This window comes from Mirounga angustirostris, unplaced genomic scaffold (assembly GCF_029215605.1).
Source record: "Mirounga angustirostris isolate CCGP_5_RB_7025 unplaced genomic scaffold, mMirAng1.0.hap1 SCAF_1, whole genome shotgun sequence".
NCBI classification, from domain to species: domain Eukaryota; kingdom Metazoa; phylum Chordata; class Mammalia; order Carnivora; family Phocidae; genus Mirounga; species Mirounga angustirostris.
In genome coordinates, this window is record NW_026991709.1 from 120,575,927 (window position 1) to 120,603,726 (window position 27,800).

The 27,800-nt window shown below is 47.1% G+C and overlaps 1 protein-coding gene across 6 annotated transcripts in view; it reads left to right on the plus strand.

Moving 5' to 3' along the window:
- Positions 1-27,800, plus strand: part of NMNAT3 (nicotinamide nucleotide adenylyltransferase 3) — a 117,612-nt gene that overhangs the window by 24,901 nt on the left and 64,911 nt on the right. For 5 of the 6 annotated variants that reach the window (XM_054504385.2, XM_054504386.2, XM_054504384.2 and 2 more), the window contains exon 2: positions 26,640-26,789. In XM_054504385.2, coding sequence (XP_054360360.1) covers positions 26,681-26,789 — 109 coding nt within the window. In that variant the 5' untranslated portion in view covers positions 26,640-26,680. The remainder of the gene's footprint in view (positions 1-26,639; positions 26,790-27,800) is intronic. The other variant, XM_064587140.1, reaches the window with a different exon arrangement.

Consider the following 27,800-nt stretch of genomic DNA (forward strand, 5'->3'; position numbering starts at 1 on the left):
GGACATCTCTGTGAGGAGGTAGCCCCATGGATGGGAGGAAGGCCAGGGTCCTGCATTAACAGAGGGATGGAGAAGGGAGGTCAGAGAAAGAGTGAGGAAGCAGAGTGTATAGGATTCAATGATGCATGAATTGTAGGGCTCCCTTTCCTTCTTTCTCTTTTTTTTTAAAGATTTTATTTATTAGAAAGAGAGAGCGTACAAGTGGTGGGGAGGGGCAGGGAGAGGGAGAAGCAGGCTTCCCACTGAGCAAGGAGCCTGATGCGGGGCTCGATCCCAGGACCCTGGGATCATGACCTGAGCCGAAGGCAGATGCTTAACCAACTGAGCCACCCAGGCGCCCCACGGCTCCCTTTCTTTCAAGGGGGCCAGAATCACTACCACACAACTTACTGGATGATGGTGCTGTTCGTTTATGGAAAATTGGCGAAGGGGATATGGATAAACTGAGGGGATGGGAGCATTCCAGGTGGAGAGAAGAGCTCCAAGGAAAGGAAGGAAGCAAGTGGCTCCCTACCAGGTGCCTATATCATATATTCGGCAAACACTTATTAAGCACCTTCTGTGTACTGGGTTGAAGGCCAGGAATGCGAAGAACAAGCATGTTGGTCTCAGGCATAGAGGAGGAAGAGCCTATCCAGGAGGCTCTTCCACCTGACGCCGCCGTAGACAGGGCTGATCATACGGGGTGAGGAGCCACACTTGTGGAGAAACAGGGCATCATGGCAGGCCGAGTTTCAGGAGACGGTACATGGGGGTCCTAGGGTGCCAGGCCCCAGACAGAGGCCAGAAATTCACCTTAGGAAGTGGAGGCGAGGTAGGGAGTGGAGGGAGAGGTCAGGCTGAAAAGAGGACTCTCTCAGGGGTGCAGACGCAGGAGGAGAAAGGGTTTTGGGGTCTCAAATGCAGCCTTTATTGCACACAGGATTCTGAGGAAAACGGGAACCAGAGAGCCGCTGATAAATGATCTGTTTGATTGCTCAGAAAATAATGGCTTCGACTCCAATGAGCATTTTATAGTTTCTGAGCATTTTATGGTTTTCTATTATTTTTGAATTAAGTTTTTTTTTATTATGAGGTTTTTAACAATATCACTTTTGTCCCTTTTGCATTATTCCATGACTCATTGGAAGGTGTGAGGTTTTTTGCAATGACATTTTTTTAAACCATCCTAAGTCTCATTTTATTTACAGGATCACCTCGTAGCTTCTTAATCCATGCCTAAGTATTTTATGAAGTGGAATAGACATGGGAAATGATAGGAAAACACTAGTAAGGTGACATTTCTGAAGCGGTGATTCCTTACATTGGCATGTGTGGCATATCTCCCCCCCCCCCCAGACATGCGTTCCTTTAACATCTCCATTGTTTCCATAAAATAGGGGGAAACAGCTTATCACAAAACTCATTTTGCACTTTGAATTCTTTTTAATCGTCTCTTGAGTGAATGTGCATCTCACTGGTGAAGCGCATCGAGCTCCGGTTTTTCATTGCATTTGCTTGCGGACTTCTCGAGCTGCCACCAACGCTGTGTGTTTGCTCTTGGAGAGGCACAGCTGCATTTGCATCTGCAGTGATGGCCAGCCTCTCTCCAGGGTGGGGAGGGTTGGCGATTTATTGGATCTCCATCCCCTCTCCTAGGAAAAGAGGCTGCTGGGCATCTGTTCACTTTTGCTTTCAAAATTAAAGTGAATTTAATTTGGTTTTGAGAATTTTTGCAGTCCCACTTAAACACTGTGCTGTTGGGGACCTGGGAATCGGAGCTGTCCCGTCCCCCCGTCCCCCCAAGCACGTGCTCCCAGCCCCTTGCAGAAATGAGAAGTGCTGTTGTCTCCTTGTGCACACCCAAGACAGACAGCTTGAGAGCCTGCGGTGTGAGGGCAGATTCCTGCTGTCTCCTCCTTGCTAGGTAACCTTGAATGAATTAGGTCACTTTTCCAGCCCCGTCTCCTCCTCATCTGCAAAGGGGGAATAACAGCGTCGAATTGAAATAATATGTGTAAAGCAACTAGCAGCCGTGCTCCCATAAATGGTTAGTAATGATATCGTCCTGCTTAAGTGCTTCCTTGGTTCCTGCACTTAAGAGCCATTTAGCCTCCCTTCTGGGTCCCCCTGCATTCTGTGGGTACTCATACTGCACTGGGTTACGGCTGCTGGCTCATGTGGCTCTTTCAGCAGCCGTGGGCCACCTCTGGGCTGAGATGCTGCTGAATCTCCCACGGCCCCACACCTGGGCTAGGCACTGGCTGGCTGGGGTAGAGCCCATGGTGCCCTTCTTTCCCAGGCACGGTTCCTCCCAGTATTGCCTCCAGCCTGGGGTTTTGAGGCCCTAGCTGAGGACCTTGACCTTTCTCCCTCTGACCTGGAGCTGGGTGGAAGGTGAGGGCTGGACATAGATCCAGGATTGGGCTCCAGATACAGTGTTCTGTGAGGAGCAGAGAATGTGGGCCACCAGACCATCAGTCAGTGGATGGGTGATTCCTGAACACCAGGGGAGGAGGGGGGTTGCTGGGGGCATTCAGAAAAACACTTGCTTTGGAACAGCAGAGGAGAAATGCCTGGAACAGGAGCACTGAGGTGTGGCTGTGAGAAACTTTAACAGACCATTAGGGGGAGGGGTTGGCAGGGCCAGGGGAGGGGTGAAATTAAGGAAGGCCATTTTGCACCCTTGCCCAGAGCCTGAGACCCTGAGGCCAGGACTCTGGGGTTCACTGTCCCCAGACCTGCCAGCTCCAGACACAACCAGCCTGCCCCGGGCCACAGACGTGGGCCACCTTACTTCCAGCAGCTGCCGCGGAGGTGCACCCTATGATTCTCAGGAGCCCCAAATCCCATCATCAGCCATCCAAAAGCAGTCCAAAGCCATTGGCAGTGGATCAGCAGCTTCGTCTTCAGATGAACTGCCACACGTGATTAGCTTTCCCTCTCTTAATATCATGGATGGTAGGCAGGCGTCCTCCTCTCTGAATAACCTCTGGCTTCTGGATCATTTGGCAGGAATATATGTGGAATCATTGGTGGAGTTTTTAATCTATTTTGTTTTTATTTTTCTTTTCCCCTTCACATTACTCAAAAATGTACTTTCTTGATCTAAGGCTTGCTGTAAAAACTGCTTTGCAAAAAAAAAAAAAAAAAAATGGGACTTTTTACAAAACTTAGAGGTGCCAGTCAGTCATACAGTAAGATCCGTTACATGGTTTCTCCCTCAGTCACTCTCGTGTCACAAATGTTTTGTGCTCTGCAGGCCTCTCTCTGTTATCATTTCTGTCAAAGTTAAACACACAACCAGGCCCTACTGAGTCTCTGACGTTCTTACGAATTTTTACAAAGATCGTAGGGAGGGTTTCATGACATCTCCAAGCTCTTCTTGTTTTCCAAAATGTTTTCCTTTCACAGTAAAAATGTTCAAGTAGGACTAAATTGGAAGGTGATTTTATTTATCTTTATTATTTATTTTTTAGAAGATTTTATTTATTTATTTTAGAAAGAGAGAGCAGGGAGGAGGAGCAGAGGGAGAGGGAGAGAGAGTCTTAAGCCCCGACACAGGGCTCAGTCGCATGACCCTGAGATCCTGCCCTGAGTCGAAACCAACAGTTAGACGCTTAACCGACTGAGCCACCCAGGCAGCCCTGGAAGGTGATTTTAAATAATCACTTCTGAGGTATCGGGGTGAGGAGCGTTTTATGTTTTTTTATGCAACAAACTGTGCAGTGGTTTTTTATGGTTACTTCTTGGATCCTGCTATTGAGAGGAAATTAGATAACTCCTTTTTGTAAGTTGAAGTTATGAAATCTTCCCTGAAGGCTTTTAGAAATAAGGTACTTCTCCCCTGGAATGATGTCAGTGACTTCTGCCTCAAGGTAGGGAAATGGGAGTAAGAGAATCGTTCCAGGTCCTTTCCAGCCTTATTTCTCTGAATGTATTATCTTCTGCATCCCCTGCATTTGTCCCACAGTGCCAGTCTCATGAGGCCTAGGGATACGGCTTATGTGTCATGAGGCATTCCTCGGGTAAAACTTAAAAATCTCCATAACCAAAGAGCTTGATTTAGAAGGCAGTGTCACAGTGTGATAGAAGTCTCAGCCCAAGCTCCAATTCTAGCTCTGTTACCTTCATGTGTGACCTTGAATAAGCAACTTCACCTCTCTGGTCCTCTGTTTTCTCAATTATAAAATGGGGGGTTTGACCAGGTGTTAACATTCTGCAAATGGAAGCACAAAACCAGCAGCGTTCAATACTTTGATTAAGCATTGGTCGTCAGATACAGCATTCCCTCTGCTTAGGGAAAAGTCTGGCTTCCAATCTTTGTTTTTGTGACAATTTCTTTAAAATGCAGGAGATGAAAGTCTTTCTTGAAATTTGTAATAAGGAATCGTAAAATGTCATGACTTTTAAAGATTTGCAGCAGATCTTGGAGAAACATACCTTGAAAAATAAACACTTCATGTTATGTGGGGGAGAAAGAGGATTGGTTCCTTTCATTCCAGCAAAAGCAGTAATTTCACTAAGAGCCGTCACTTAGCAAGTGTTTGTAGAGACCTGTCGCTTTCAAGGCCCTGTGCTCCCCATAGCATGTGTTTGAGAGAGAAGTCACCCATACCCCGGCTTTTATCCGAAAGAGAATAGTGCTTGTCATTTCTTGTCAGGAAACTTCATCTTTGCTTTGAGGTTCGGAGACACACTCCCATTCATCTCTTCAGTACCCTTGATTTAAACAGTGTGAGATCAGTGCATACTTCCCTCAGCTGTATTAATGCCTTTTTGGTGCAAATTGATCAACCTGATTGTATATTAATCCAAAACCACATTTCCAGGACACAGGTAACTGGGAGATCCAAGAGCTCTGCCTTCATATGTGCTGGAACATGGCTGGGGTGTACTTTGGGGGGCTAAGAGGGCCCTTTTTCACGGCATAGGGCCTCCCATCTTGCTAGGTGGCTCACCCACACAAAGAGAGCTGTGCTCAATAACAAGCAGAGGGATTGTGTGCTCATCTGGTGAGAAAACCACCCTTCCAGGAGGCAGGAAAAGCTTTAGAAACATCATGCAGAATTTCTCAGAGAAAGTGTTCAAAAGACAGATTTCCCTTGGCTTTGGTGTAGACCACTGAGTTGGTGAACAGCGGCTTGGCCCCACTCCTGTGGAAAAGACAGAAGACACACTTGCCTGGGACTTTGGTCTACTTACTGTGCCTTTCTTTCTTTCCATAACAACATGGCAGCCCCACTGGGGAGCCTGGTATAAAAACCAAGGTTCTTGCCTCCAGCCCTGCACTATTAGCTGGCTTCCAGAAGCCCCAGCCCGATCTCTGAAGACCACCTGCAACACAGTGCTTCTTGGGCACACAGTTCCCGAGGGCCTCCACTGTTTACCTGACACACGCTCAACAATGTTCTCAGGGCGCCTCTTTACTTCGCGTCCGTCTTTGCTTTCTTAAAAATACAAAGGGAGTACACGCTTAGGGAAAAAGCTCACTCGCATAAAGGAGTCCAAGTCTGGCCATTCCTCTCGCTGTCCCTGCAGCAAGCCTCCCCTTTCTCAGAGGTAATAACTTGCTGTCTGCAGTGCACCCATCCAGCGATGTACACAGAGAGGCGTTCTTATTCTATAGTATTTCTGTATCCTACGGCCACAGAGATCGCTTTGTGTAACCAAAATGAGAACACTATCATCCCATCTGCAACTTGCCCTTTTTTCTCATGCAACGTTTACTCATTCATAACCTCTAATGTCAGCATGTGTAGAATTATGTCTCTTTAATAGCTGCATAGCATCATCGGAGACTTAACCATTCCCCTGTTCATAGACATTTGGGTCTCTAATTTTTCACGATTACAGATAAACCCTCAGAGAACAGCCGTGTAACATATGCTTGCAGGCATCTGGCCAAGCTTATTAATAATTCCACTGCATTTATTTAAAGACGTGCCCCCCTGGTACGTACAGATACCAACGCAGCCCTGTCTGAGCTGTGAGGGTAATTTATTGGAAGTCTCTTAAATCCTCGGTACCCCCTTCACACTCACCTCGTCACAGTTTTGCTTTAAGAACGAGACATGTTTTCGTCATGGACTTAGCACCCTGCTGCAGGAAGGGACGTTGCCTAGAGCTGCCCCCAGGGGCCCAGGCGCAAGGCTACCGCTTCTCTTCGCCCGTGCTCCGGGGACCTGACTGGCCCACATGCTGGAGGCAGGAAGTGGAATTCTGCTCGATACCATTAAAAGAAGCACAGAGTGTTTGGGATGGTTTTTGTCCAAACTGAAACTCTCCCCTCTGGCCCCTCTGTGGGTGCGTTAATTTTCCAGGGCTGCTAATCACAAATTACCACCAACTTGGTGCTTTAAAATGGCAGAAACGTATTCTCTCACCGTTCTGGAGGCCGAAATCAGAAATCCGTTTCAAGGCTCAAATCAAGCATTCCCTTCAGAGGGGATCCGTTCAGGGGCGAGCTGGTCCTTGCCTCTTCCAGCTTCTGGTGGTTGCTGGCACTCTGTGGCCTGGGCCTGCATCACTCCAGTCTTCAGGGCTGGCATCTCCAGATTCCTCTCTGCCCCGTCTTCACATGGTCTTCTCTTGTGTGTGTTCAGACCTCCCTTTCCCTCCCTGAGAAGGATCCAGGTGATTGCATTCAGGGCCCTCTAGATGATCCAGGATAATCTCCCCATCTCAGGGTCCTTAACTTAATCACATCTGCAAAGACCCTTTCCCAAATAAGGTAACATCTGCAAGAACCAGGGATGAGGAGGTGGTATCTTTGGGGGACATTATTCAGTCTATTGCAGTGGGATTTCCAACCTGTTTTCCAACATATTGTAACCGCTGGAGCATGCTTGGTGTTTCCTCTGGACTCTTTAGAAGGGTGTATTTTCATGTATAAGGAAGGCGGAAATAGGTGTTCTTTTATTCTGTGCATTGAAAAATGGGCTAGAAGGTCAAGGTCAGACGAAATCTCTGACGAGCTCCTTTAACTGGAGAATACATAGCATGAACCGCATGTACAACTGCTATGAATTAAATTACAAATGTGCCTGTCTTTCCGTTTTAATTTGGAAATATTTCACTGCGTAATAGTTTGTATGCCCTAGCTAGAAGGAAGTTGAGAAGCCGTCTGTTCTCCCTCCCCACCTGCAGATCAAACCATATCCAGACCATGAAATTCATCTTTTAAATCTGCCCAGAAGAGGTGCATATGAGTGTCCGACTGTTGTTAAAGGCAGTGGAGGGTGTTGGGCAAAATTAAAGGCATAGGGCTTGGAGAAGCCCATTCCTCTCAGGTGGTTGGTGGCATTAAAATACACAGATGAGGGGCGCCTGGGTGGCTCAGTTGGTTAAGCGACTGCCTTCGGCTCAGGTCATGATCCTGGAGTCCCGGGATCGAGTCCCGCGTCGGACTCCCTGCTCGGCGGGGAGTCTGCTTCTCCCTCTGATCCTCCCCCTCTCATGCTGTCTCCCATTCTCTCTCTCAGATAAATAAATTTAAAAAAATAAAAAAAAAATACACAGATGAGGTTCGTGAGCACACATTTAACTGACCGTGTGGCTGCTCTTTCAAACTCTCCAGTCCTCCCTGGGAAAGGCGTATTACAGTTTTGGACTTGGCCCTGCCCTTGCCGTGTGAGTGCTAATGCCTCATACTTCCATTTCCCAATTTCACAGCAGACCTGCATGCTCATAAATTAAACTGCATCGCTCAGCATTATCGTGTGCATTCCAGGATTTTGTCCAAAATGGCCCAAACTACCGCCTATTTCAGCAGAACTCCCTTTGGCCACCACCTGTTAATATATTATAGGGACATTAGGACAGCGATTTGAGTGCACACCAGGCAGGTAGAGCACACACGGCCCTGCACAGAGGTCCCAGAGCAGACGGGAGTGGCCCGGGGGAATGAGCATGCGCAGTCGTCGCTGCCTCCGGTCAGACAAAAGGTGGGGCACAGGTGGACTTTCCCCACCAGAAGCAGAAGAGGTGATGTGGCTGCCAGTCCAGTCCAGCTTCTCATAAAGAATCTTGAGGGGCGCCTGGGTGGCTCAGTCGGTGAAGCGTCTGCCTTCTGCTCAAGTCATGATCCCAGGGTCCTGGGATGGAGCCCGGGCTCCCGGCTCAGCAGGGAGTCTGCTTCCCCTCTCCCTCTGCCCTTCCCCCCTGCTCATTTTCTCTCCCTTTCTCAAATAAATAAATAAAATCTTAAAAAAAATCTTGAATGTGGGCACCTGGGTGGCTCAGTTGGTTGGGCGACTGCCTTTGGCTCAGGTCATGATCCTGGAGACCCAGGATCGAGTCCCACATTGGGCTCCTTGCTCAGTGGGGAGTCTGCTTCTCCCTCTGACCCTCCCCCCTCTCATGTGCTCTCTCTCATTCTCTCTCTCAAATAAATAAATAAAAATTAAAAAAAAAAATCTTGAATGTGAATGACTAGAGTTTAAAAAATCACAAATCAATTGAAAGAAGTGAAATAAAGAGAGCCCTGAATATGGCTGATTTTTGTCGCTTTCTAAGTCAGTGAGGGGAGTTTAAAAATGTACCAAAATGCCCACCACTGACCCAGGTTGCCAAGTGTAAAGGAAATATAGTGATGCTCAGCTTCCCAAAAGAATAGACTAAATGCTGTTAACTTTTGTAATCAAATAATAAGTGCACATGGCTTTTTAAAAAATTCAACTAATTCAGAAGTGCTTTTAATAAAAAGTTACAGCTCCACCCCTGCCTCCTTGCATACCTCCCAAAGGTAGCCTCTTTGGTTTTTTAAAATTATTTTGGGGATTACATGCACAACTCTAAATTGTATCCAGGAAAGATGGCCATTGAGTCCCCTTACAAAAGATTGACTTAACTCATTTATATTCTGCACCCTTCCTCCTCCCTCTCATTTTTGATGGTTCTGTTACTTTTTTACTCTTTTGTTGGTTACCTTTTTACTTTTACTTTAAAAAATATGCTTTCAGGGCGCCTGAGTGGCTCAGTCCGTTTAGCATCCCACTCTTGGTTTTGGCTCAGGTCATGGTCTCAGGGTCCTGAGATCCAGCCCAAGTGGGCTCCACACTCAGCAGGGAGTCTGCTTGAGATTCTCTCCCTCCCCCCCTGCCCTTCCCCCTTTTTGCACGTGCGCACGCTCTCTCAAGTAAGTAAAATCTTTGAAAAATATGTATATATATACTTTCTATCTCTTGAGTCACAGATGGTAAATTGCTTACCCAATATCCATTCCTCCCTTCTTTACAAACAAACCCAGTTTTGTTGAGAGCATCAGTGTGCCATCTAAAAAAACTATACTTTTCAGTTTAGGATTTAGTCAGTTTTATCCTTTGGATAGGGGCGGTCATATCCCTGGGTTCTGGCCAGTAAGATATAAGCAGAAGTTGTTGAGCGGTGCTTTAGAAAAGTTCTTTATGAGGGCACTGACTCAGCAGGTAGGCCTCTTTTGCCCTTCTCTCTTCTTTCTTGGACACAGATATGATGGCTGGAGCTGCAGCAGCCATTGGGTGATCATGAGACAATCTTGAGGGTAGATGGAAGGCATGTTCAAAGAATGACAGAGAAATCTAAAAGGATTCTGGGATGTTGATGACATCAGAGCTACTGCACTATTCCCTGACCTGCCTACCTTCCCAGCTTTTCTAGGAGAGAAGTTTATGCCCTGGCTTGTTTAAAGTCCCCTTATCTGATGCTCAGAACCAAATCTCTGTTTCTTCTTGGTAAAGTAATCAGTGCCTAGACTCTCCGTGTGGTAAGAGGAAAACATTGGTAGCTTCTCCCTCTTCCCCTCTTTCTTTCCCCAGCCACTTCCCGTTGGTAGCTGTATTCTTACACTGCCAAAGGTTTAACATTATCTTTCTATTCTGTAGTCACAGTTAAGCTTTCTATGCCTTTTCACTAGATTGACTCTAAAAGTTGAACACCATTAAATAGGATTTAAATCATTATGACCCCATAAATGCTCACTCCAGGGTCAAGTAGCCCTGGACCACTCACAGGGCTCCTAATATGAGGGTCAAATGTATTTTCTCATATTTCATAAAGAGCTTAAAATTACATCACATTTTAATTCACATTATTTTTGGACCATGTTATGTTGCTTTTTGTTTTACATGGATTTTTTTTTTTGGTTGAGAGAAATGCTTTCACCATAACCCCATTTGACGCAGCCTCTCTGGCCTCTCCTCTCTTTCTTTTTTCTTAGAGCCCCACACTTTGCTGTCCTGCCCAGTGCTCTCCAGCCTGTACAGCTCTCATCCTAGCTTCACCATCCTCCTAGGTTGGATCCCTGTCTTCTACTTTGTTGGGTTTCCTTCCTTGTTTTGCTGGAACACACCCTCAAAGAACTACTTAAGAGTACCTGAGAGGTAAACTTTGAGTCTGTTCATATATAAAAATGTATTTCTTCTATCCCCATACTTAATTATCTGGCCAAATAGAGAATTCCAGGTTCAAAGTCCTCTTTTCTTAGAAGGATTCAGGCATCACTGGTTGTCTGTTGCATCTACTGTTGCAGATGAGGGGTTAGATGCCAGTCATATCTTCAGCTTTTTGTCTATGAACTTTCTTTTGTTTATTCCCTAGAAATCTTTAATGTCTTTTTTTTAAATTCTTAGCATTCTGATATTTCATATCAGGTGTAGTCTCAGTTCAGTTGATTGTGGTTGCAAGTCACAGGACACCAACTCAAACTAGCTTAATGTCAAAAAGGGGATTTATTGGTTCATACAATTGAAATGCTCTGGGAAGTATAGACTTCAGGAGCAGTTCAGTCAGGGCTCTGGCTCTTTACTCTGTGATTCTTTTGGTTTAGGCAACTGGGTAGGTCTCAAAACAATCCTGAAAGAACAGAAAACAAGAAGTCAAGGCAGATTGATGAACAATGCAGTGCAATCAGAGCCTGGAGAAGGCTTCACAAAGGAGACCTTTTATTTTAAACTTGTAGCTGTGGTAAAGTACGTATAACAAAGAATTTATCATCTTAACAACTTTTAAGTATATAGTTCAGTAATGTTAAGTATATTCACACCGTTGTGCAACCATCTCCAAAACTCTTTCACGGTGGCGAAACTAAAACTATACCCACTACACAACTCCCCATTCCCTCTTCCCTCCAGCCCCTGGTATCCACCATTATACTGTCTCTATGAATTTGATTACTCTAGATGGTAGTGAAATATATATGGGATCATACAGTAGTTATCTTTTTGTGACTGACTTATTTCATGGAACATAGTGTCCTCATGTTGTAACATATATCAGATTTTTTCCTTTTGAAGACTGAATTATATCCCATTGTATGTGTATTATATATATATATCAAAAATATATATAATATATATTATATATACCAAAAATAGATAATATACATATTATATATATAAACATTTTGTTCATCTGTGGACACTTGGGTTGCTTACACCTTTTGGCTACCGTGAATAATGCTGCTATGAACATGGATGTACAAGTATCTGTTCATGTGGCTGCTTTCAGTTCTTTTGGGTGTATACTCAGAAGTGGGATTGCTGGATCATAGGGTAGTTCTATTTGTAATCTTTGGAGGAACCTCCATACTGTTATCCACAGTGGCTGTACCAGTTTGCATTCCCACCAGCAGTGCACCAAAGTTCCAGTTTCTCCACATCCTCACCAACACTTCTTTTCTTTTCTTTCTTTCTTTTTTTTTTTTTTGATAATAGTCATCATAATGTATCTAAGGTGGTATCTCATGGTAGTTTTGATTCGTATTTCCATAGTGATTAGTGATGTTGCGCGTCTTTTCCTGTGTATATTGGTCATTTGTGTATCTTCTTTGGAGAAGTGTCTATTCAAGTCCTTTGCCTGTTTTTTAATTGGGTTGTTTTTTGTCATTATCACGATAAGGAGACCTTCCGTGGTTGGCCTAATGTGTGCTGAGTGCTGGGGAAACAAAGTTTAATAGGTAGAAATGGGTAGAGAGGGCATTCTAGGCAGAGAGACCAGCAGGAACAAAACAGGGATGGCATTGTGGGTGTGTTCAGCAGGCTTCCTCGAGTCACCAGGCAGTGTTGGACCACAGGCAGCGTGGGCGAGCGCCCAGCACTGAAGCTGGAAAGGCACAGCTGTCCCCACCTGTGGAGAGGAGGGAGGAGGCTACACCAAAGGCAGTCCCCCTGAGGCGCCACTGAGGGTATAAAAGTCCCACGAGATACATAGCTACCCTCAGAAAGGTCCCAGAGGCCCAGGTGGCAGCTTCCCCTGAGGTCACAGTGTCAACCAAAAATCATATTTGTTCAAAACAGTCCCTGGAAGATTCCCAGTACAGCTCCACACTGGAGTTCAACATACCATCCCTCTGCAGGTCCCGCAGAGCAGGATGTCTTCCAACACAGATGCAGTCTCGGGTCAACTGCAGCCCAGGTGAGGCAGCTGCCTTGACCTCAGGGGCCACGTGATGTAGAAGTACCTGTCTTTACACACTGGAATCACACGAAAGTGCACACGCTGTGAGGGGAAGGCAAGAACTGAAGCCTCCTGAGATGTATCTGTTTGGATGCGTGAGGACACAAGCAGTTGAATAAATGACCAGCAGTAGCCGAGGCAATAAAGATATTTTAGCAGTTCCCATAATAAAGTCTAGAGAGAGGCTGTCCTAGGTTATTGCAGCGACTTAATGAGACCACGTCTCTGGGCTGCCCTTGACTGCTGCAGTTCTCTAGGCCTTCCCTTCGTGGTCACCGGAGGGCTGTGGCAGCCCCAAGCGTCACCCCCCCACACCACAGCGTCCGGGGCAAGAAGGGGCGGCAAAGAGACCTGCTGGCGTTGCGCTTCCAAGGTCTTTCCCGTGGGCCTCCGGGCCCTTCCTTCCTCCCGCGTCTCACGGGTCAGGACTGGGTCACGTGCTCGTGCCCGACCAATCACGGGTGAAGGCAGAGGCCTGCCGTGGTGGCTGTGGTGCTATGGTTTCTGTGTGGATCTGCGCCCCTTGTCCCTGAAGCCGAACAAAATCAGGTTTGGTTTTGTTGTGCTTAAGATTTATTTATTTTAGAAACAGAGTGCGCGTGAGTAGGGGGAATGGCAGAGGGAAAGAGAAAGGGAGAGAAGCAGACTCCCCGCTGAGCGCGGAGCCCCACCCGGGGCTTGATCTCAGCACCCTGAGGGCATGACCTGAGCGGAAATCAAGAGTCTGAGAACGTGCGCCTGGGTGGCTCAGTTGGTTGAGCGACTGCCTTCGGCTCAGGTCATGATCCTGGAGTCCCGGGATCGAGTCCCACATCCGGCTCCCTGCACAGCAGGGAGTCTGCTTCTCCCCCTGACCCTCCACACTCTCATGCTCTCATTCTCTCTCTCAAATAAATAAATAAAATCTTTAAAAAAAAAAAAAAAAGAGTCCGAGGCTTAGGGGACTGAGCCATGCAGGTGCCCCCCAAATCAGGTTTCTTAGCAAGGAGAAAAGGGAGTTGTGGTGCTGCAGATTCTCTGCCACATCACACTTCCCCTGGAACATCCGCTCATGGAAGACAGTGAGCTTAAATCATTTCATTTTGGCTATATTTTATTTCACACTTAAATTATTATTTTATTGATTTAGTGAGGCCAGCACATGTAAGAGAATTTACATGAGCTAGAGGCCTGTGGGAAGAAGCTTCACCGTTTTAGAGTTGATACCTCCAAATGTCTGCATCTGGCTTCACCCACACCTCTGGGCATCTAGTGCTCTTTAGTTCTCCTGGCCTGATTGGATTCTAGCTCTGCCCATTCGCCTTGTCCCGTGGGGCCAGGACCCTCCTTGCTTGCACCTCTCTGCTCCAGCCCCATGCTGCGGTGTGCACACCCATGGATCACCTCGTGTCACAGGAGTCTATAAAAAGAAACATCAGCCAAAGTGTGTGCCAGATGAATACATTACTTTTTCAGAAATCATAGAAGCAAATTAACCTCTTTGCTGGTTTTTAAGTTCATATATAGTAAAGTAAATCAACAAGTCCTGACTGTGGGAGGGAGCCTGATGCACCACTGGAGTGTTGTGTGGGACCTGGTGGGCTTTTTCAACTGCTCCAACCCAGGCCTGAGTTGGCCAGAAATCCCTGATTCTATACTATGCAGGGGTGGATGTGCTCAGAGAAATAGTGGCTTCATTTATCCCCTTCTTGCGGGAGGAACAGGTAGAGTCTATCATGGACATTGGTGTCTTTACACAGGTTTGGCACATAGGAATCCTGTTCCCTAACTCTTTGATGGAAGTTTCCCCCTCCTCTGAATGCAGTGTAGGAGATGTAGTCCTAATGTGTCTCTTTAGTTCATCTTCACAGCCTCCATGGATAAGCTTGGATTATCCTCATTTTATAGAAGACTGAAGGGCTTGTTCAAGGTTACAGAGCTTGTAAATGCCAAGCCTTTTCCATTGCAGAGGTCCCCCCCATTGCAAGCACAGGCAACCTCAGTTCAAGGCCAGAAGAAGTGCCCCATGCCCTTCACGGTCTCAGTGCACATATTCTTGAGTGCAGGGGAAATGCGTGGGCTTTATTGGGGACATAGGCTGGGAATGATCTGCCACTCCTGCTAGTGGATTCTGAAGCAGTAACTGAGAGAAGAAACAAAATAAGGTTTAAGAATCACAGGGACTGCAGGTGTTTCTGTGAACTGTCCACTCTTTGGGCCTAATTTCCAGCCAGCGCAAAAGCACTTATGCATGACATTAAATATACGTGGGATGAACCTGGTTAAAAATTTTAATTAATCACATCCCCAAACCCAGGTCTGTTCTGATTTCATAGATCACTGCCCAGATTTGCAGTTATCTGTTCATGACTATGGCAGTCTGCTTATAGCTCAATAAAGAAGGGAAGATGAGCTGCTTGGCTTATAATTTCTGGAGGAAATTCTATTACATGAAATGGGAAAGGATTGCTCTGGACTTGGTTGTGTTGTACCCAGTGAAATTCCCAAGTGAATGCCTATCCTTGAGCAGCAAGGCTCCTGCCTATATGTCCCCTGCTGTGGCTCACTGGGCCTCCACTGGTCTCTTCTGCCTTCATGGAGAGCCTGGCCAGCTTCCCACCTTTCCAGGCGTTTTGGTATCTTCCTGTCAGCTCCTATTGCCGTGACAAACTTGATGGCAGTGGCAGCTTATTTTCTTTTTTAGTGACTGAACAAGCAAGCTAAACAAAGTTGCCTTCTTTGTTAGAATTTTTGTATTTGATTTCAGGGCTGGTCCTAAAATTCCATCCAAGGGGACTTAGGATGGAATGGAAAGCAGTTAGATGGAGCAGACCCGGGGAGGGGGTTGGAAGAAAGTGATGAGGCTGATGAAACAGGCCATGGCCAGACTGTAAAGCGCATGGATGCCACACTGAGGAGTTTCATTACCCACAATGCATATGGGTGACAGGGGAAGCAGGAAACCATATGTGTGTGCTAAAAGATGCCTTGGGTAGCTTCCAGAGATGGGCCAAGGAGGTGACACTGGGGACAGGTAAGAGTTCACTCGGGTCCACCTGAGAAATAATGAACCCCAATCCAAGCCAGGGACTCCAGTGTTTGAGAGACGGATGGATAATAAAGATACTGCAAAGGTGGAACTGACAGGCTGTCAAGGAGAGAGAGAGAGAAGAGCCCAGATGGCTGCCAGTTTTGTTCTTTGAGCCCTAGAAGGGCCATGGTGCCATCCCCTGCCATCATTATGGACAGCTCTGCGTTTCTCTGCCATACAGGGAATCTCCCAGGTCTGTAGAGGGTGTGGGACTGCTTTTCCCAACAGTCACTGTGGCTCATTGCCCGCTGCTGGACTGGAGCAGGGCCCCGGACATGTACTCTGGATTCGGCAGGGGCAGAGGCAGGGAATGGACAGAGGAATCAAATGATGCCTCTAAGGTGCAAATCAGGACCCTGGGTGCAGCCCAGCCAAGGCAGCAGACAGAATTGATGGGGTGAGAGCAAAATTCAAGTCCAGAAGAGAGCTGACGCCCCAGATTGGGAGACAGAAATTTGCATCAGGAAAAGCCAGGAAGTGTTGGGCATTGGAAACAAGAATAGAGGTACTACGGCCTAGACCATGCCAGGGGGTGACCAGTGCTTTCTGGCTCTCATTTTGATCTACTTTTCACTTTTACCTTGTCCCCCAGCGAGTAAGGTGAATAGTCCTTATTTGCGTTCCACTCTACGTTAGACCCCATGGGATCCCTGCCCTCAGGGATTCATAATCTGTTAGGCAAGCAAAGAGTAGGGACTCAATAGTACCCAGAGTGTCACCTTTAAGAGGTCAGAGGATGGAACAGTGACTTCTCGGTGGGCTACCGGGGGAAGCTATGTGGGACAGCTGACATGAAAGAGACCACCTGGCTCTAGGAAGTGGCATAAACAGAAGCCCAAGAAGCAGGACCACTCAGAAGACCCGTCCAGAACAGCAAGTGGTCTGAGCTTGGGGAGGATACAGAGCATATGTAGGGAATAGAGAGGGAGGTCGGGAGACAATTAGGAGAGGTAGAGTGGGGCTAAAATCTCCAAAGTTCTAATGCCAGATGAAGGGCATGGCTGAGCAACTAAATGCCAGTGGAGAACAGATTGCTGAAGATTTTATCACTGGCTTGGCATAAAGGCCCAGGTTTTAAACAGTGCTTGGTGCGTGGCAGACACTGAGTAGTTTATCACAGTAGTTTCAGTGACTTAACCCAAACTTTAGGACTGTTCATCTGTTTAGCATATCGAGAAGAGATTGGATTGGGGCCGAAGTGGTGGGAGGGAGAGGATTCCAGAGTTTATCTCACCAAGTGTGGAAGCTATCAGTGGGGGTGGGAATGGGTCTGTCCAGCCCACATCAACGGCCCCTCTCTCGGAACAACATTGTGCATTGGTGTGAGCCCCGCTGACCATGTCTGTACCATGGGACTCTGTCCAGGCTGAGACTGGCACTGCCCTGTCCCTTGTCCACCCTGAGACCTCATATTCAGCTCTTCCTTTACTCTATGTGATGGCATAATGGTGGCCTTCCCATGATTCCAGGCTCCTGTGCTGCTGTACCTTTAGTGGGGAGGGGAACTAGGATGACCAGAGCTCATTTCTCTTGCCTGCAATTTTTTAAAAATCCTAACTTATACCAGAAGATAATAAAACCCGATAGTAGGATGGGTCTCAGTAGTGATGGAAAGTAAAGACCTCATGTGGGGAATATTGGTCGTGCTTGGAGGTTCATTGTATTGGGAGGACATGATGAGGGATGAAGAGAGGTCATAGCTAACGGGCATGTTTTGATTGAAAGGGACTAGAAAAACAGTGGAATCTTTTTAAGACAAGGGGTTTGGGCAGCCGGAAGAAGATGTGGGAGATTGAGATTTCTGTTTTGAAGGCAAGGAAAAGAGCTGGTATTTCTGGAGAACCTCCTGTGGACCAGGCACCGTTCTAAGTACTCTGCATGGGTCCATTCTGATTGACCTTTATAACAATCTGAGGAGGTGTAGTTACCTCCATTTTCCAGATGGGTCACTGAGGCTTGAGTGGTTGATTGACCATAGTAGACACAAGACTATTGACCAAATATTTCTGTGTCCTGAAGGTGGAGAGCTAGAGTTGGATTGTATTTTCTAACTCGCTGAAGTTGGGTGGGGTTGTTGGAAGTGACACGTGCCCGTGTGAGCCAACCATACAATACAGTTGCTGGTGAGGGACCTTCTAGAGCCCTTTTTTTCCCCTCTGCTACAGACTGACCATATTCCAGGTAGTGACTGCTCCACCGGCTTGAGTCCTGGATTGAGGGAAAAACATGATACAGGACAGAGCCCTAACCAGCATGGAGTGCACATGTAATAGGAACATGAAACAAACCTTTATTGTTTTAAGCTCTTGAGATTTGGGGATTGTAATGTACCTCATCTGGACTCTCCCGACTGATAAAACTCAAGGTCACTCAGTTTGGAAGTCTTGCTAGTCGGCTTTGAATCCATGTTTATGTGGCTTGTTACCAAGGCAATGCCAGGTGGACGTCCCTGGACCTATAGGGGCCCATAAGCAAGGTCAGGGCTCGAGCCGTAGATTTGGTGTCATTGGTACAGTGTGGAAGGGCGGAGAGAGAGAGGCACAGGGATTTGGTCTGCGGGCTTTAGTGTGAGGCTTACTTCCCTTGTGTTCTTTCTCTCCGGAGGGTTTGCGGTCGGCTGCACATGGCCTGCTGCTAAGTAGGACATCTCTCCTGCCTGCCAGGTCTGGTGGTTTGGAGACTTTGGCTTGAGTCTGTTGACAGCTGCACACTCATAACATCGCTAAAAACTTCATAAACTCTGAAGCCTGGAAATAGCCCAAGTGATTCGAGGTTTTGCTCACTTGTAAATGTTTGAGTATTGTGTCCACAAATTGCAATTTGAGTAACTCAATTTTGAGGCACAGCTGTTATTTGGAAAAGACCCATCTAGGAACGCAAACTCCTTACAAAATGATTGTACTTCGTTTTTGTCAAGTATCAGAAAACCATTAAACTGCCAAGCCATATGGCAAATGCCCACTCAAAGCCGAGTGCCACAGCACGCCATAATGAATCCGTTTTGGGGGGAAGGAGATAGGGCAGAGTCTGGTTTTTGTGATCTACAGAAAAGTAGATTCACTGCTACACATTTCAGCCTTCTAGAGTCCTGAGTAAGGATTTTTCCTCCCATGAAAAATTCGTATAAAAAATTAAGTTATAATAGATTTTTTTTTCCTTAGGTGTATTTTCCCTTTCAAACAATATCCATTTGAGTTTCTGCATATAAAATAGGTTTAACTGGGGCAGTAGAAACTTGTAAAAGTTTACACACTTTTTCATTTCTTTATACACTAGTTCAATAAACATTCATTAGGTATCAGTTAGAATTAGGTTTGACTGCATATAACAGAAAAATAGAAAATAATGGTGACTTAGATTATTTCTCCCCCAGGAAAAAGAAGCCTGAACTAGGCAGTCTGGGGCTGATATGGCAGCTTCAGGGTCATTAAGATCCTGGCTTTTTCTTGGCTTATTCTCTGTCAAACTGGGAGTTGGTCCAGTATAGCTACCATATTCCAGCCATCACCTTCTGGACAGGAGTGCAGCAGAGAAGGGCAGGCCTTTCGCATTTCAAGAAGGTTCTGGAAGTATGGCGCAGCACTTCTGTTCAAAGATCTTTGGCCAGACCTTAGGCACGTGGATGGCCTTCCCCTGCTGCAGAGACTGCGGAATGTAGTAACCTGCCAGCGAAAGACAGAGACTCTGTTACTACAGAGAAAGGCAGAAATGGATATTGGGAGGTTCCCAGCACTTAGTCCCACCTGGGGTCCTAGTGGTTTGTTCTTGCTGCCAGACTGTACCCTTCTGGAGCACAGGGGCCAGGTTTTCTTTAGGCCTGTACGTCTAAGGCACTAGCGCAGTTGCTGGTAGGTTGTGATTTTAATTATCTGCTACTCGGCACTCCTCACAGGAGACGCCAGGCACTTCTCACCGTCTCCCCCGCCTCTTCTACCTTCTTTGTTCCACAGTGGCAAGTCAGCTGTGATCTGGAGCATATTTATTTGGCATCAGATGTTATTTCTACCAGCATGACATTACACTACCTGTTTCTCGCGATCAAGTCTTAAGTGCAGGGACAAGTGATGCTCAGAGCTGAGTTGTTAGAGGTGGAGCGAGGTGGAAGACTAGAGCGGTGGTGGGTGGGGGTGGCCTTCCCTTGGGAGCGCCCTGCTGTGGGAACATCTCCCAGGCCAGGCTGGTCTGCAAGGAGATGCCTACCAGGCAGCTGGGTGCCGAAATGGCCCTAAGGGCTGTCAGGTTTTGATCATGGGGGACTGCAAAAACAGTGAACAAGCAGGTGGAGGTGGGGATGGTGAGTTCTGCTTTAAGCATAATGAAAGGAAAGAGGAGCTAATACTTCTGGAGAACCCCCTAGGGGCCAAGTACCGTGCTAGGTGGGTCAACTCCGGTAACCCTCATGACAGCCCTAGGAGGTTTGTGATGTATCTCCATCTTCCATGTGGCTCACTGAGGCTCAGAGAAGTTGACTGGGCTCTTGACCAGAATGCAGGCACGGACCCTTTCCTTCCAGGCAGCTTTAAAGAATCAGCACTGATGTGTGTAAAGTAGGGCCTAGCCTTGCACTCAGCAAACCCAGGAGCTGTGACTCCCTTGCACTTTCCTGCACCAGTCGGAATGCATTCCAGCTCCTGAGTGTGGCTACAGGGGACCTCATTCCACGCCTCGTTCCTCCTTCAGATCTTTTGAAAGTTCGCAAAACTGAAGAGCCAGGCTGCCTGCTTTCCTGGGAGTCTCATAATTAGGATGAGGGCTTAATTGGCATGTTTGTTTCCGTGGAGAGGTGGCTGGCAGAGGATCCTCACGCTGACAAAAAGAAGGCTCGCTCTGCTTTTGTTCCTAGCAGCACCGTGTGCCCATAGCAACAGCGGGTGAATCCAACAAAGTTGAAAAGAAAAAGTGCCCCGAGTTCGCGTGAAGGTTGATTGCCCTGGAGAAGTTGACATACTCGTGCAGATGGAAATGATTTCCCTAGGTCCTGAAAAATGTGCTCATCAGCCCCAGAAATACAAACCACATCTCTTGTTTTCTTTAAGATGAGGAGTCCGGTCAAGAGGTCTGTGTAGTGAAAGATGTTTGGAGAATCCATTTCCATTCTGCCTGAAGCCATCTGCTTTATGTCTATAATAAACAAGGATGTTTTCAGCCACTTTCCTGGGCCAGGTCCTGTTAGAGGCGCTCACCGCAGGGAAAGGTAAATTGACTGCCTCCCAAGTGATGAGCATTAGCACATTACATCTGCAGTGACGGCACTTAACCTTCCTGGCTCGCCTTTCCTTTCTGTGTCTCTGCGACGGCCTGTGACAAATGGGCCAAAGGGTGCACACTTAGTTAGAATCTGGTGCATGCGGGGCATTGGCCAGCATCACATTACCCAGTGATTGAAGTGAAATGCAGGCAGCAGGAAATGCCATCCTCGGGGAAGTTGGGGAAATGCCTGCCCTTCCCCAGCCAGTGGGGTCCTGGCAGTAGCCGCCTTGGGTGCTATTTCTGAAACAGAAATATGAGTAAGTTACACCCCCGTGTAAAATCCTTCAGAGGTTCCTCATTGGCCGTGGAATAAAATCAAGTCTCCAGAGACCCCCTAGGGGCTGCAGGATCCTTACACCCTCTGCAGCCTGGATCCTGAGTCACCCACACACAGCCACATCGATGTGCTTTTAGCCTATCACCCCCCCTTGTGGTGGTTTCTGGGCCTTCACCACACTGCTCCCTCTGCCCGACACACCCTTCAGTACCCTCATCACTGGCTCAGTTCCTTCACCTTTCCTGCCCTGGCTTGAGGTCACTGTAGAGAGCCTGCCCCCACATAGGTGAGTGTACTTGTTTCCTATGGCTGCTAGGACAAATTGCCATGAATTACTAGTTGAAAACAACATTATTTTATTTTCTACCGTTCTAGTAGTCAGAAGTCTAAAACCAAGGAGTCCGCAGGGCCGCATTCCCTCTGAAGGCTCTAGGGGAGAATCTGTTTCCTCTTGCCACTTCCAGCTCCTGGAGGCCACTTGCCCAGCTTGGTTCACAGCCCCATCCTCTGTCAAAGTCAGCAGCGTGGCATCTTCCCTCCTGATGGTCACTTGGGCCCTTCCATCTTTCCGTATCTGACCCCCCCCCCTTTCTTCTCCTTCTTTGGACCCTCACGATAAAACTGGGTCCACCTGGATAATCCAGGCTAACCTCCCCACGTCAGGATCCCGAATTTATTCACATCTGCAGAGCCTCTGCCTGTCAGAGCAGGCAGCTGGTAACCTCCAACTCTCCAGAGCAGAGGGATGCCCTTGGCGTCAGTGGGCAGGAAGTCAGCGTTTCCCTGCTGATGGGATCCTGCCACGGACGATGGCGCACCGGGGCAGGGCTGTCTTGTTTGATGTCAGTCTGAAGTGGCGTGGGGTCTTGGCAAGGGGTCTGAAGTGCCTCTTGGAAGCCAGAAAGGTCAGTTTATATCTGTGGAAGGCCCAGTCCATGACTGTTTGGGACAGAACCAAAGAGATGAGGTAGCTATCTGGAAAGGACGATGCTCGGCTGGAGACCGTCACTCATTCTTTCATTCGTCCTCCACATTTCCTTGCCCGGCACAGTGCAGGAGCTGAGGGCACCGACGTGAATGAGAAACCACCCCACAGGAGTTCACCTTCTGCTTGGGGAAGAGCATCATGGGAGCGAAGCAGTGGCAGCTCTGTGGCGGCTGAAGTAGAAAGTGATAAAACGGGTCCCGGGTACATGGAGCTCGGTGGGGGAGGAGGCATTGGGTAAACACCAAGGAGAAAACCTTGAAGGCGGGGGTGAGGAGGGTGTTTTGGGTAGCCGGAACAGCATTTGCAGAAGCCAGGAGAAGGGAAGCAGCGCGTTGCCTTTGAAGAGTGGGGTGACATGCTGTCGGGGTGGCTGTGAAGCAGGAGGCGGTATATATCTGGAGAGGGGCTGGGGCCCCAGGTGGAATCTGTTTGCCTTGTCTCTCCAGTTTAATGAGAAATTCCAAGAAGGTCACGTATGCCTCCTTCTCAGCTTGTTAAGTCCTTCAGCAGCAATTATTGCTCTGTGGCCCCCCATTAAATGCTTGTTGATGAGAAGCCTTTCCCAACAGCCACAGCCTCCCGCACTTGCTTCGTCTCACTAGATAGGACTAGATGGCAGGGCAGATGAGTCACTTTTATGGCATGCATCTGCCCTCGTGTCTGATGAGACCTGCACTCAAATCAGAGCCTGGTTTATTCACCCCGTGGCCCCTGGAGTGAGTCCATTCTAAGGCTGTCACTATTTCTCTGGGTTTGGGCTTGGGGGGGGGGTGTTTAGTTGAGGCAAGTTAGGGTATACAAGTGAGGCAGGAGCACCAGCTTCGTTCCTGAGCCTGGGAACGGGCACTCACTGCCTCTTCCTGCCCCAGCTGCGGCCGCGACAGGCTCAGTCACTCTGGAGCAGGGTGGCTCAGTGGGCTCCTGGCAAGGAACGAAAAGACAGACACATTAAATGTCAGTTATGCTTCTCCCCGACATCACCCTTCATTGCTGTTGATGCCTCCATTCAAACAAATTATCTAATTTACAGTTTCTGGGGAACTTTAGAAAAAAAGAATCAAAACCCCAGGTTACCTGAGATGCTGCAGTTACATGTCTTAACAGCTCAAAAAAAACACTGTATTTTGTCAAAACGAAATCACAACTATTAAGGAGCCTTTCAAAGTTCTAACAACAGCCGGCCTCATCAGATAACTCATCACAAGGCTGCTCTTGTGAGTAGCTAAGCACACTCTGCAGATAATATCTCATTAAACCAGCCAGCCTCCCCGGGAAAAAGCTAGCAGCAGTAGCTTGCAGACCGCTTTCTTCTCTCGCAGTCGGGGGTGTTCCTGCTGCCTTAAAGGAAGCTTGAAGAAACCATAGCCCGCCTAGATTGAGAGTTGTTTTTTTTTTTTTTATCTGCATGCTATACCTCGGAATACATCCAGAACAACTTCTCGACCTTAGGAAGTGCATTAGGCCTTCCCCCTGCCAGGACACAGGTCCCCTCTGCAGCTAGCCGCCACCCTTTTCAATCTTCACTGAGCCCCATTCTGGTCCAGGCGCTGTGCTTAAAGCTGGGAGCCAGAGATGAAGGAAACACCACTCCTGTCCTGTCGTCTGGTGGGTGGGAAAGGCACAAGAGCAGGTTTTTCCAATAGAATGTTGTCTATGGTTTACTGAAGGTAGATCATAGATCAGCTGACCCAAGCTAGCTGTCAGAAAAGCCAGCCCGGCAGCCAGTTCTGTGGCAGTTGTATCCCCAACTCTGTGGCAGATGCTGTGCATTCACTAATCCCATTTCCAATTCCCTTTTCCTTGCTGGTTCCCACTCGGGAGGCTGTACAGCTAAATACTTGCTTTTCCAGCCTCTCTGGCAGCTAGAGGGGCCATGTGATGTAGTTCTGGCCAATAAGAAGCAAAATCTACAGGGTGGTTCTGAAAAAGCTCTTCTGTTTTTGATTAAGAGGGACAACCAGTCTAGTGTAGCTCTTTGCTCCTTTTTGCCTTGATCATAATTCATGATGGCTATAGCCACAGCAGCAATCTTGTGGCCATGAGGGAAAAGCTGAGAGATTTGCAGGTCCTTGTTGAGCCAGTGACCTATCAGCTGCCTCCTTAGACTTCTTGTCATGTGAGAAACAAATAACCTCTGTGTATTTAAGCCACTAAAGTTTTAGGCTTCTGGGACTTGTAGCCAAAGGCATCTCTAACTAATTCAGTCAAGAAATAATGATTGAAGTCACAAATAATGTGATCACCTGAGTTAAATCGTAACAGATTGGGGCATGCCGGGGGTATTCCAGTTGGAGGAAACTGAAATAACATATACAAAAGCTTGAAGCCAGAAGCCATGAGGAGCTCACAAAGAAGCCACAGACAGGAACTCCACTGTTGCTGAAGTTTGAGTCAGGCAGTAGTTGGATATAAGTCCCAGCATTTGCAGCAATTGAGTACAAGTCCCAGCAGCCTAACTTCGATGGCTTCAACAAATAGAGGGTATTTGTTTCTTGCGTGACAAAGTCTGTAAGTAGGCAGCTACATTGGATCTGGAGAAGCAGACAACAAAGACCAGATTACAATAGTTTCCTTGGATACAAAGAGAGTTCCAGGTTCCAGTGACCAAGAACTCTCCATGTTACCCCGGCAACTGCAGAATTACAGCCAAAGCCACCATAGCAAGAATGAAAGGAAGGAAGTGAATGCATTTTTCCTGTTGGTCACTGTATTAGTTACCTCTTGCTACTTAACAAATTAACCCAAAATTTAGCAGGTGGGGTGGGAATATAGAAGTAGCTTAAGTGGGTCTTCTGGCTTAGAGTCTCTCACAAGGCTGCAGTCAAGATGTTCACGGGCCTGCAGTCTCATCTGAAGACTTGACTGGGGAATGACCCACTTCCACATTCACTAACGTGCTTGCTGACAGGATTTAATTCTTCACGGGCTCTTGGCTCCAGAGGTCCCCTTCAGTTCCTTGCCCCAGGGGTCTCCCTGTGAGGCAACTCACAACAGGACAGCTGGCTTCATCAGAGTGAGAAAGCGAGAGAGCAAGAGGGAAGCCAGAGACTTTTTGTAACCTCTCTGAAGTGAAATCCCACTCTTTTGCTGTATTCTGTTTAGTAGAAGCAAGTTACTAGGCCCAGCCCTCACTCAAGGGGAGGGACTGCAGGTGAGTACTAGGAGGTGAGGATCACTGGGAACCACCTCCTCTCTCCTCCTCCCTTGTCCTAGTCAGCAGCTGCAGCACCCATTTCATTATTGGCATGATCATCACCAAGCCACAGCAGTTCATTAAACGCTTCTTGTACATCAGACTGCTCATACATAGCTCATTTAGCCTCTCAACAACCCAGTAAGCGGAAGTAATATTATCCCCATCTTGCATATGAGGAAATTGCAGCTCAGAGAGGAACTGTGATTTGCCCTACGTCACACAGCCAGTGAAAGGTAAAACTAGGAGTCAAACCAAAGCCTAACTCCAGTGGAGCCCGACACTCCAGGAGACAGCATCTTGGAGGCAGGAGAGCCATGTCTGCCAGTGTGCCCTGGAGCCCAGGCTGTGTTCTGCTTTCCTTCAACCTCACCCTGGCCCTGAAATCCCCAGATGGTGGAGACAGGAGGGTGGGCGGAACCCTCAAAATGCTTCAGGCCTAGATAAAGGACAATAGGTAAAAGCAGAAAAGATCTGGGGTACCTGGGTGGCTCAGCCATTAAGCGTCTGCCCTTGGCTCAGGTCATGATCCCAGGGTCCTGGGATCCAGCCCCGCATCGGGCTCCCTGCTCCGCGGGAAGCCTTCTTTTCCCTCTCCCTCTCCCACTCCCTGCTTGTGTTCCCTCTCTCATTGTCTCTCTCTCTCTCTCTCTGTCAAATAAATAAAATCTTAAAAAAAAAAAGAAAAGATCTGTAGATTACTCATCCTGTAACAATTTTAATTTCCTGATTTTAATCATTGCTCTGCAGTTATATAAGAAAATGCTTTTGTTCTTAGAAAACCTACTGAAGTATTTAGAGGTAAAGAGGTATTACCTCTACAACTTACCCTTAAACATTTTAGAAAAAAAATTATAGGTACAAACCTGTGTGTGTTGTGTAGAGAAAGAGAATGAGTGTTAAAGCAAATGTGGTAAGATGTTAACATTTGGGGAATGTGGGTAAAGGGTGTATAGGCATTGTTTGTTCAAATTTTGCAACTCGACTTGAAAATCTGAAAGTATTTTTAAATAAGTTTTTTAAGAAGTACCAGTCTACTCTGGGACCTAGTGAGCTTCACTTGGACTATCAGAGATGACATATAGGGGTCTTAACCCCCTTTTGATTCCAAGGTGACCCATCAGAGCCCAGGGAGGGTATAGAGCTTACAAGAAGAACATGGTCTCTGAATCAGGCTGTCTGGGTTCCAGTCGTGCAGCTTCTAAGGTCCCTGAGCTGGATAGGTGACCACTCAGGGTTGTGGAAAGGATTTGAGGAGACAAGGGGTATACCGTGACATAGTGTTGAGCACAGGTCCTGGCCCATGGTAAACCCTCCAAAAATGTTATTACTGCCCCCTCAGTCACCTTACAAATGAGAAGTAATAGCCCCTGTATGCTTTAGGGACACTGATCTGGACTGTTTGTCTTGTGCCAACTCTCTAACATCAGTTTTTGTCCCCACGAAGGCAGGGTGGCCACTGCCGCGGGTGTGGATGTGCCTGACAAGATGAAGAGCCAAATCCCAGTGGTGCTCCTGGCCTGTGGCTCCTTCAATCCGATCACCAACATGCACCTGCGCTTGTTTGAGGTGGCCAGAGACCACCTACATCAAACAGGTCAGTCGGGTGCCAGGCGCAATGGACAGATGGATGGATTGGGCCTTGTGGGGTTCTCCTGGTTGTTGTCATCATCACCATTATTAAAACTGTTCAGTTTACGAATTCACAGCGTAACTGGTGGCATGCATTCCTCCATCATGTTCGGAGAGCTAACACCCCTTAGCCCTGTGACATGTGGACAAGTCCTATCCCTGGCCATAAAGTTGAAGATTTCTCAGGCTCCACCATCCCCTGCCACATGTTGCCCATGAAGGTTAAAAAGACCCTGGGCACTTTCTAGAAACTGTGTCTCAGGGCATTCTTCCTGATGCTCCCAGGAAGCATTTACCTGCACAGCCAGATGAATAGGTAGCATGTGCCTTGTTACTCTTGTGCATGTGCATGAGAGTTCTTGCTGTTCTTCAGTGGGTAAGCAAACATGCTATAATGGGAATTTGGACATTTTCTCCTTTGAATAGATCTTAGACAATTACAAATTAACAATCTTGCATATAGGGCATTTCCAGTACAGATGGCATGGCTTTGCCGGAGATATTTAATCAGCTGGGAATATTTAATCTGGAAATGTTCCATCTCTTTGACTTTCTCTTTCATTATTAGAGAGTAAAATGGCATTTGGAATCTGCATAATTATTTCTAAAGAATGTAGGTCATTTATATGTTGATGTCAGATATATATGAAAGTATTTATGTATTTATGTATACCTAAAGTATTCATATATGTATTTCGTATTTTTGTATTCAAAAATATTTGCCTTTAAGGGCATTGTTTTTAAACCAGAACCAATTCCTATTTATTTTTAATGTAGAGAAAGAGTACTTGAGTAACATGCAAATAATTTCTTTGAAGAAATTATGTACAAATGTTAGTTTATTTTAAAGGAAATGTCTTTGTACCACAAACTTTTTTTATTTGAAAGATGAAAGTGAGGGGGCCTGGGTGGCTCGGCTGGTTAAGCAATCTGACTCTTGATTTAGGCTCAGGTCATGTTCTCATGGGTTGTGGGA